Genomic DNA, 10,536 nt, shown 5'->3' on the forward strand with positions numbered 1-10,536 from the left:
ATAACACTCAAGGAAAGTCTGTCCTTTTGTACAAAGGAGTTGGTCGATAATATACACTTTGTTTCTTTAATTTTTTTTTTGTTTTTATTCTAAAACTTTTCAATAAAAACAAGAGTGCTCTGAGAGCACAATATCCCCCGCTGGCAACGAGGCCATAACTCTGGTAAAATGTGACTGAACTGAACGAAATTGCAATATGTGCATTATTGACATATAACAAAGAATCTTGTCAAGTTTCTTGAAATTCCTCCAAAAATTGTGAAAGGACTTGATTTCAGAAGGCGAGTACCCTTCCCGGGACGGACGGACAGATGGACGGACAGATATCGCCACGACATGACCTTTCGGCCAGCAGGGAGGATTAAAAAAAACTGCACGTTTTTAACACATTCTCAGACGTTTGGACCTCACTGTATATTTAACAGTTATTCCACTAAATCAAGTCGCACATGAGCTGATAGCCGATGAAGCGCGTAGCACCGAGTTGGCTATAAGCCAGATACAACAAGATTGAGTGGAATAACTGTTTTATTCGATCCACATTCACTGGATTTGGAGAAACCGAGCATTTTTATTTTTTTGCAAATTCAATAAATAAAAATTTTATACAAAACCTCCGACAAGATCATTTCTGCTTAGTGGACACGTGACGAATTGCATACATACGTAGCAAAATATTCAAATTTTATTGTTCTTTGAGATTTTGAAACAGTCTAAAAAAAATTCAACACATTTTAATGCTTAAAGATGAAGAATGTAAACAAACTGGTGAAATGACAGGAGTAATTTGTGAAAAATGCTATAATAATAATAATAATAATAATTCTTGAAAAAAAAAAGATATGTTCTTACCATGAAATATTTTCATTCCATATTTTGTTGCTTTTTTTCTACTTTTTGGGGTTTTGTTTTTGAGTAGAATTTTTTATTTCGTCCTCGGTTGGTCCAGCAACACACTCGTCATTTTGTTGTTCTCTACTCATGGTATAGACCACTTGCATGTGACATCACAGCCGATCCAGATTGTAAACAGACACCATCTTGTCGGTCAAACACCATATTTCCGCCTTCTACTTCTGCTTCTACCTTTTCTTCTGGAAAACCCTACTATGTACACAATTCTACTACAACGTCAACTAGGGCTGCACAATATATCGAAAAAGTATCGATATCGCGATATCATAGTTTGTGATACACATACCGCAAAAATTACTTAAATTTCGATAAAAGGCACATTTTTCTGTGCCGTCCAATCACATTTGAATGTCAACAAGCGCCGCGGGATAACTCCGCCCCCTATTGCAAAACAAGTAAAAGCCTCATGGTGATGGCGGAAGGCGGGAGCAAGTGTGGTGAGACAAACTTGTGTGAGGAGGAACTGGTTTCCAAAAAAAAAAAAATGCACGTCTGCTATTTGGAAGTACTTTGGATTCAGGAGGGGTGACGTACTGCAAACTCAGGTACTTTGCAAGACATGTACCTGTAAAACAGTGGTGGGGCGGCTCACTGGGACAAACACTAATGTACAGCAGCATAAAAACATAAAACCGCGCTCTCTCTCACACACACACACACACACACACACACACACACACACACAACCTCTCACTCTCACACACTACCGCTCTCTCGCTCGCTCACACACACACACACCACTGCTCTCTCACCCGCATGTGTTATTAACAAATTGTGTTTGAGTTTATGGTGAATCTGTGTCGCTCACCTTCATCTCCCGGGAGCCGCTGAAATTGCCATTTTGAATGCTTTATGTTAATGTAGTTTTCAGTTTTTTGTTTACTTCAACTTGAGACGTTTTCTGCTGCGCTCACAAAAATTAAGAGATTTAAAGATGATTGATGGACACCATTGCAGGTGTAGCCATGTTTTTCCAATAAAAAAATAATGTTGGAATGGAAGCGATGCATTGGGTGTTTTTTTTAAATGCTAGATACAGGGCAGAACGGCGAGTAGAGGTAAGAAAAACATATATTTAATTATTGTGATACATATCGATATCGAGATATTCAGTCATGTTATCGAATATCGCATATTTTTCTGATATCGTGCAGCCCTAACGTCAACTCCACTGAAAATCAATAAAACATAAGACGAGTGGAATCCTGTGTCCGAGTCCTTCCCTTTCAAGGGTGGGAAACCCATGATGCTCACATACACTTGACAGTAGGCTGCCACGGGACCCTGACAGGCGTGCAAAATGGATTGCTGCTATCAGGTATACCATATATACAGTAATAGTGATAAACTACTGATACTTGATCTAACTGATAATATAAAATATTCAACCATAATAGTGGATATGGCGGCGCATGATGGGGATGCTGCGGCTACAAGCTCTCCCTACCTGTGCACGTTTATGTTTTTTGTGTGTATTTTTGCGTGTTGTTCATCTGTACCGGACTTCAATATCCACTACAACCGTATGGACTTACTGGACATTGGTTTCCAGCAGAAAATGATGGTTTGTAGCGATTTCCATCGCATGCACAACATTCCGGACGAGATAGCGAGACCAGCGGGGTCTCCGTGGATTGTTATTGGGTCTGGCAGGCGAAGTCGGGAGCGGAAGCAAAAGTGAGGCTGCAGGCAGAGCCGACCTGTTGACTAAGCTCAGAAAACAGCCACTCAAACCTCCACTGCCAAGCCTCTACCTCTCCAACGCCAGATCCATGGTAAACAAGACGGACGATTTGGAATTACAACTGGAATTACCTTATTCTATTCTATAATCGGCTGGTCAGTGCTATACTAGATACTACTGATATATCTAGTATCAGTACTAGTACTCAATACTTAAGTGACTTACCCGTCCAATGAGGATTGTTATTTTCTTGTTTACAAGATGCCACATCTGAGGGGGGACTGACAAATCCTGAATTTCTGTAAAGATAACTGTCCAGAGATTTATAAGCACGCAGTGCTTCACCACTGAACATCGAGGGAAAGTTAATGAGGTAATTATACACATCTGGGTATTCCACCTCTGGCAGTTCAATATCCACTGACACGGTCGTGAAAACTACATCCGGTAATTGATAAGGGTCACTAATCTGTAGGTCGTTTATTTTAGACATATATCTAGTTATCTGTTCATTAGAAAAATGAGCCATGTAGTCCGTCGGTTATATTCAGCTGTGTTGTTGACCGACAAGATGGCGGCTGTTTACATTCCAGCCGGGATTCGGTCACGTGACTGCAAGAGGTCTATATGAGCTGATATCCTAGTAGTAGAGTAGCCAATCAGAGCACACGATTGCTCATATCCAGTGAATGTGGATAGAATAATGTCTGATATTAGTTAACAGAATTTCTGGCACCTTAAAAAAAAAAAAAAAAAACTGAGAACATTTGGTTTTATATTAGTCAGGACCTGATAAATAACAGCAGGGTAATAACTGGACTAATAAAGCGCTGCATATGTAGTATCGAACTAAACAAAGCCACCAAGTTGTCCAATTTTTGTCCAATAGCCTACATCCTAATCTGAATCAGTGCAACTGTAGCACAAATATTAAGACCATTTTGGGAAAATAAAATATATAAAAAACAAAAAACAATGGCTCAGAGCTGAGCTTTTCTTGTATTCAAACATTGTTCAGTAGCTTGGAGGGGAGCCAGCAGTGTGAAGTACTACAGGATATGCTCCTAATAATAGATCTGGACTCGTGTTCCCCCACTTCACCACTTTACAACATACTTTCTAAAACACAAACTGGCAAAATTCTGGCGCACACAGGCCACATCTCACATTGCATTGACTCCCAAATCCCTGTAGTTCTCTTGGACGGATTTTGGGAGGCTGTTATTTTTACATGGTGTTTCCCCGTCTATCTTAATACTACTGATAAACTTCGTGATATATCTGCCTCAGTTTATTGTCAGACAGTAATATGTGGGTGAATTTGTAAGCTTTAGTACAGCCATAAAGTCTAAATTTCACTTCATGTACACCTGAGCGTTATGAAAAATCAACACCTTTTTTATCTCACAGTTGTTGAATGCTGCGTTCAACTTTTTTCTGTTAAACGATTGTTGTTAAAACATTCCGAATTTGGTGTGTGTTTTGGTGCTTAGTTTTCCGACAAATCATTCTACCTAAAGAAAGTATCAGGTTTTAATTTAAGTCATGCTTGAGGAACAGTGAAGTCAGCCTGTTAATTTCACAGCTGGTATTAATTGTTATGGGTTGGAAATCGATCCGAACTAAATATTCTAACTACGAATGTTTGCTCTTATTGAGTAGATTTAGAGATTCTCAGTCAGTTTTTAAGTATAAATAATGTTATAAATTATATTAGGCCATAGTAATTGGAACATTATAATTGTAAATTTTATATTCTTTTATGAGATTTTTAGAATATACTTTAATTCGTGGTATCCACAAGCACGTTTCTGTGAGGCGAATATTTGTCAGACTTCTGCTGAACAGGTTTTTGAATATCAATTAAGTAAAGACTATTATTACTGAGTTTTTATTTATATGTATATGCATTTTTTTTTAATAGAGCACACTGTTATTGGAGCCTAGCTCTGTTGCGTGATCCCCACCATTATTTTCCCCCCCACACACACATTTTTTGTACTTTTGTCAATGAAATTGGTGGTGTAGTGGTTAGCGCTGTCGCGTCACAGCAAGGTCTGGGTTTGAGCCCCGTGGCCGGCAAGGGCCTTTCTGTGTGGAGTTTGCATGTTCTCCCCATGTCTGCGTGGGTTTCCCCCCTCACAGTCCAAAGACATGCAGTTAGGTTGACGTGAGGCGGCCTTGGGCTGAAGTGCCCTTGAGCAAGGTACCGAACCCCTGACTGCTCCCCGGGCGCTGTAGTGTGGCTGCCCACTGCTCTGGGTGTGCGCGCGTGTGTTCACTGCTTCAGATGGGTTAAATGCAGAGGATGAATTTCACTGTGCTTGAAGTGTGCATGTGATGAATAAAGGTTTCTTCTTCTTCTGTGTGGAGTTTGCATGTTCTCCCCGTGTCCGCGTGGGTTTCCTCCGGGTGCTCCGGTTTCCCCCACAGTCCAAAGACATGCAGGTTAGGTTAACTGGTGGCTCTAAATTGACCGTAGGTGTGAATGTGAGTGTGAATGGTTGTCTGTGTCTATGTGTCAGCCCTGTGATGACCTGGCGACTTGTCCAGGGTGTACCCCGCCTTTCGCCCGTAGTCAGCTGGGATAGGCTCCAGTTTGCCTGCGACCCTGTAGGACAGGATAAAGCGGCTACAGATAATGAGATGAGACACACACACTTTTTGTACTTTTGTCAATTAAATTGGTGGTGTAGTGGTTAGCACAGTCACCTCACAGCAAGAAGGTTGCGGGTTCAAACCCCGCAGCTGGCGAGGGCCTTTCTGTGTGGAGTTTGCATGTTCTCCCCATGTCTGCGTGGGTTTCCCCCTCACAGTCCAAAGACATGCAGTTAGGTTAACGTAGGGTGGCCTTGGGCTGAAGTGCCCTTGAGCAAGGTACCGAACCCCTGACTGCTCCCCGGGCGCTGTAGTGTGGCTGCCCACTGCTCTGGGTGTGTGCGCGCGCGTGTTCACTGCTTCAGATGGGTTAAATGCAGAGGATGAATTTCACTGTGCATGTGACAAAGGTTTCTTCTTCTTCAAATTTGTTTTGTTGCATATATATATATATATATATATATATAAGTAATGATGCTGCTGGAATTTTAATTTCCCAAAGGGATCAATAAAGTTTTATTTATCTATCATATGCACACACACACTATAGATAGATAGATAGATAGATAGATACATATGTATATTATTTGAATATTATTTTAATACCTTTGTGTTTATTTATTGTATCCGAAGTGGAAGCTTAATAAAATCTCTCATCTCATCATCTCTAGCTGCTTTTTCCTTCTACAGGGTCGCAGGCAAGCTGGAGCCTATCCCAGCTGACTACGGGCGAAAGGCGGGGTACACCCTGGACAAGTCGCCAGGTCATCACAGGACTGACACAGAGACACAGACAACCATTCACACTCACATTCACACCTACGGTCAATTTAGAGTCACCAGTTAACCTAACCTGCATGTCTTTGGACTGTGGGGGAAACCGGAGCGCCCGGAGGAAACCCACGCGGATACGGGGAGAACATGCAAACTCCGCACAGAAAGGCCCTCGCCGGCCCCGGGGCTCGAACCCAGACCTTCTTGCTGTGAGGCGACAGCGCTAACCACTACACCACCATGCCGCCCGCTTAATAAAATAAAAAAATAATAAATAAATCCAAAATTATTTGTAGAGGTAAATGTGGGTGAACATGATTGAAACACAGAAATGGTGTGTGTGTGTGTGAGTGAGAGAGAGAGAGATGTTATGTTATGTATCCAGGGCTTTAGAGTATGAACATTACCTCAGCCATAAAGAATCAGCCAGTCCAGCTCATGGGTGGGACAGCATGGAGCTGTGCTGTCAAAACCCCCCAGAGAATGAACATTTTCCTCAAGCTAGATCTGCATTATTTCCTCCATCTTACAAAAATACATTTTAGAGTTTAAACCCGGATAGAAAATCAGAAAAAAAAATAATAAATCAGTGCTGTGTGTTAGTTTGGGCTGTATCTGTTTCTCAACCAGATTTAGACTCCTACTGGGCTTTTTTTCTCTCAACACAATTCCTTTGCAGTTTTCGAATGAAGCCTTATTCATAAAACATATCTTAATTACAGTTAAATAATTCTTAATAAAAACATGACACTGGACTGAAGAAAAGAAAGTAAATTCCCTCTTCAACCCGAATCAACAGTTGGATTTCTAGTTCCCTGGCTGAATCCCAAGCAGCTCTGTATCGGCCACACAGTGAGCTCTATAGGCTGCACAGCTCCAGTCACTCATACACTATGTAGAAGACTTATGTAGGGGACATTGTGCCATTTGGGATTCGGCAATTATTTCCTATAGGCCTGAAGCTCCAATGAGAAAACTCTTCCAACGGATGTAAAATCGATACAAAAACAGCCCGAATAAAACCTTCAGCATTGAGCAAAGGCTTAAAAAGTGTTAAAACACGGTGTTAATCAGAAGCTCAGCAGGTTTGGCGACAGAAACGTTAAGTTTTCTTACCTGCACGGAATCGGCCGCCATTTTGCCCCCTCAACTTTGAATCAAAAACTCGGGAGAGCAAACAGGAGGCAGAGCGTCCCAACAAGCCGTCAAAAATCCACCACGTCTGCCCTCAGGAGAGCTTATTTTCCGTGTTAGAGAAGTGAATAAACTCTCCGCTGCGTGGCTTTCCCGCCGCTCTGTCCCAGCTTCCCAATTTCCATGTCGGTCGCTGATTAAACTTCGTGCGCAAAAATTCTTCCAGGATAACGAAAATGTATTCTGTAAAAAAAGAAAAGGGGAAAAAACTATGAAATGAACCCGAAAGGAAACGTCATTAAAATGTAGAGTAAAATTGGATTTTGGGAAATGTAGGCTAGTTTTTCCTTCTTCTTTTTTTTTTTTTTATGGAACGCTCTCCTTAAGCGCGAGCCCAAATCGGCCACTTTCGGTCATGTGACCAGAAACTCCATGGAGAGGAGGAGGCACGAGCTGAGCTGCGGGCAAGTCCGCGCGCTTATCTCATCTCATTATCTGTAGCCGCTTTATCCTGTTCTACAGGGTCGCAGGCAAGCTGGAGCCTATCCCAGCTGACTACGGGCGAAAGGCGGGGTACACCCTGGACAAGTCGCCAGGTCATCACAGGACTGACACAGAGACACAGACAACCATTCACACTCACGGTCAATTTAGAGTCACCAGTTAACCTAACCTGCATGTCTTTGGACTGTGGGGGAAACCGGAGCACCCGGAGGAAACCCACGCGGACACGGGGAGAACATGCAAACTCCACACAGAAAAGCCCTTGTCAGCCACTGGGCTCGAACCCGGGACCTTCTTGCTGTGAGGCGACAGTGCTAACCACTACACCACCGTGCTGCCGCCCTGACATCCCAACCTGACAAAATTCATTTCAGGGAGGTCCCCTCCTGGACGGACCTCCCTTTTGGGGGTTTCTTTTCTTTTTTAGATAGATAGAGGGCGGCAGGGTGGTGTAGTGGTTAGCGCTGTCTCCTCACAGCAAGAAGGTCCGAGTTCGAGCCCCGTGGCCGGCGAGGGCCTTTCTGTGCAGAGTTTGCATGTTCTCCCTGTGTCCGCGTGGGTTTCCTCCGGGTGCTTCGGCTTCCCCCACAGTCCAAAGACATGCAGGTTAGGTTAACTGGTGACTCTAAATTGACCGTAGGTGTGAGTGTGAATGGTTGTCTGTGTCTATGTGTCAGCCCTGTGATGACCTGGCGACTTGTCCAGGGTGTACCCCGCCTTTCGCCCATAGTCAGCTGGGATAGGCTCCAGCTTGCCTGCGACCCTGTACAACAGGATAAAGCGGCTACAGATAATGAGATGAGATGAGAGGTTCAATTTATATAGCGCCTTTCTAAAACCCAAGGATGCTTGACAATTATAGACAGGTAAAAAAAAAAAAAAGTCCACCAAATAGGGGTCAGGATGTAATTCCAGTGGTGTAGCAGCCACAGTCCCACCAAAAGGCGCACGAAAACAAGTCCCACACCACAAGCACAGCCACAGCGACGACGACAGCAACATCCCTCGAACACCACGCCGTGGATCCACAAAGCGAGCACAGAAGCACTGCCATGCAGAGCGCTGGTATGTCCCAAACCGCCTGCACAGCCGCCATAACGCCACCAAGCAACATCGTCCGGAACATCACACCAAGCATTAAAGCACAGAGCGCTGGACAACCACGATGTCAAAATGAGCAACGAGCTCACTGCAGTCCACAGCTGGGAGCACAGGCATCACCCACAGTGAACCAAGGCCTGGAGGGGACCAACGCCCAAAATTGGGTCTGGAGCTACACCACAACCGGCGGACAAAACACTCAAATAAACATCAAAATACACAAACACACTGAAAAAAAGTAAAAACAAAAAAGGAGAGAAAATAAAATAAAATAAATAAAAAAGCTCCGGAACGGCGGCACGGTGGTGTAGTGGTTAGCGCTGTCGCCTCACAGCAAGAAGGTCCTGGGTTCGAGCCCCGGGGCCGGCGAGGGCCTTTCTGTGTGGAGTTTGCATGTTCTCCCTGTATCCGCATGGGTTTCCTCCGGGTGCTCCGGTTTCCCCCACAGTCCAAAGACATGCAGGTTAGGTTAACTGGTTTTACTCTAAATTGACCGTAGGTGTGAATGTGAGTGTGAATGGTTGTCTGTGTCTATGTGTCAGCCCTGTGATGACCTGGCGACTTGTCCAGGGTGTACCCCGCCTTTCGCCCGTAGTCAGCTGGGATAGGCTCCAGCTTGCCTGTGACCCTGTAGAAGGATAAAGCGGCTAATGAGATGAGATGACCGTAGGTGTGAGTGTGAATGGTTGTCTATGTGTCAGTCCTGTGATGACCTGGCGACTTGTCTAGGGTGTACCCTGCCTTTCGCCCGTAGTCAGCTGGGATAGGCTCCAGCTTGCCTGCGACCCTGTAGAAGGATAAAGCGGCTACAGATAATGAGATGAATGAAAAAAGCTCCGGTGAGAAGCAGCAGCCAGAATGCGCATGACGTACTCTTAACCGGAAACAGGTTATGGTTCAGATATCTGTAGCCGCTTATCCTGTTCTACAGGGTCGCAGGCAAGCTGGAGCCGATGGGCAAGAGGCAGGGTACACCCTGGACAAGTCACCAGGTCATCACAGGGCTGACACACAGAAACAAACAACCATTCACACTCTCACCTACGGTCAATTTAGAGCCCCCAATTAACCTAACCTTGGACTGTGGAGGAAACCCACCCAGACACAGGGAGAACATGCAAACTCCACACAGAAAGGCCCTCATCAGTCGCTGGGCTCGAACCCAGGACCTTCTTGCTGTGAAGCGACAGTGCTAACCACTACACCGCCGTGCCGCCACCCAGACATCCCAACCTGGCAAAATTCATTTCAGGGAGGTCCCCCCCCCCCGGACCCCCCTTTGGGGGATTTCTTTTTTTTTTATATATATAGATTCTTTATTGTTAATCCAGCCACTGGGGGTGCATAAGCGTACTCTTGGTGCTGGTCCCAAGCCCGGATAAATTGGAGAGGGTTGGGTCAGGAAGGGCATCCGGCGTAAAACTGTGCCAAATCTAACATGCGGAATGAAAAGAGAAATACCATACCGGATCAGTCGGGGCCCGGGTTAACAACAACTGCCTCTGGTACTGTTGGTCAACAGGGTGCCGGTGGAAAGTGTGCTACTGTTGCACCAAAACAGAGAAGGAGAAAGAGAGGGGGGAGGCGTGTTAGGAGAGAGCGTGAAAGATGGAAGGGAAGGAGCTTAGAATTGAGGGTAGGAACACTGAATGTGGGAATGTTGACTGGCAGAGCAAGAGAGTTAGCAGGTATGATGGAAAGAAGGAAGTTGGACATTTTGTGTGTGCAGGAGATGAGGTGGAAGAAGAAGAAGAAACCTTTATTTGTCACATGTACACTTCAAGCACAGTGAAATTCATCCTCTGCATTTAACCCATCTGAAGCAG

The 10,536-nt window shown here is 44.5% G+C and overlaps 1 protein-coding gene across 2 annotated transcripts in view; it reads right to left on the reverse strand.

Annotated features, from left to right (window-relative positions):
- Positions 1-7,548, reverse strand: part of pkn2b (protein kinase N2b) — a 157,617-nt gene extending 150,069 nt beyond the window's left edge. The window contains exon 1 of one of the 2 annotated variants that reach the window (XM_060919748.1): positions 7,088-7,548. In XM_060919748.1, coding sequence (XP_060775731.1) covers positions 7,088-7,108 — 21 coding nt within the window. In that variant the 5' untranslated portion in view covers positions 7,109-7,548. Of the gene's footprint in view, positions 1-6,378; positions 6,403-7,087 lie in introns of those variants that run through there. The other variant, XM_060919749.1, reaches the window with a different exon arrangement.
- Between the last annotated feature and the right edge of the window lie 2,988 nt (positions 7,549-10,536).

The sequence above is a fragment of the Neoarius graeffei genome, chromosome 4 (genome assembly GCF_027579695.1).
Source record: "Neoarius graeffei isolate fNeoGra1 chromosome 4, fNeoGra1.pri, whole genome shotgun sequence".
Classification (NCBI taxonomy): Eukaryota; Metazoa; Chordata; class Actinopteri; order Siluriformes; family Ariidae; genus Neoarius; species Neoarius graeffei.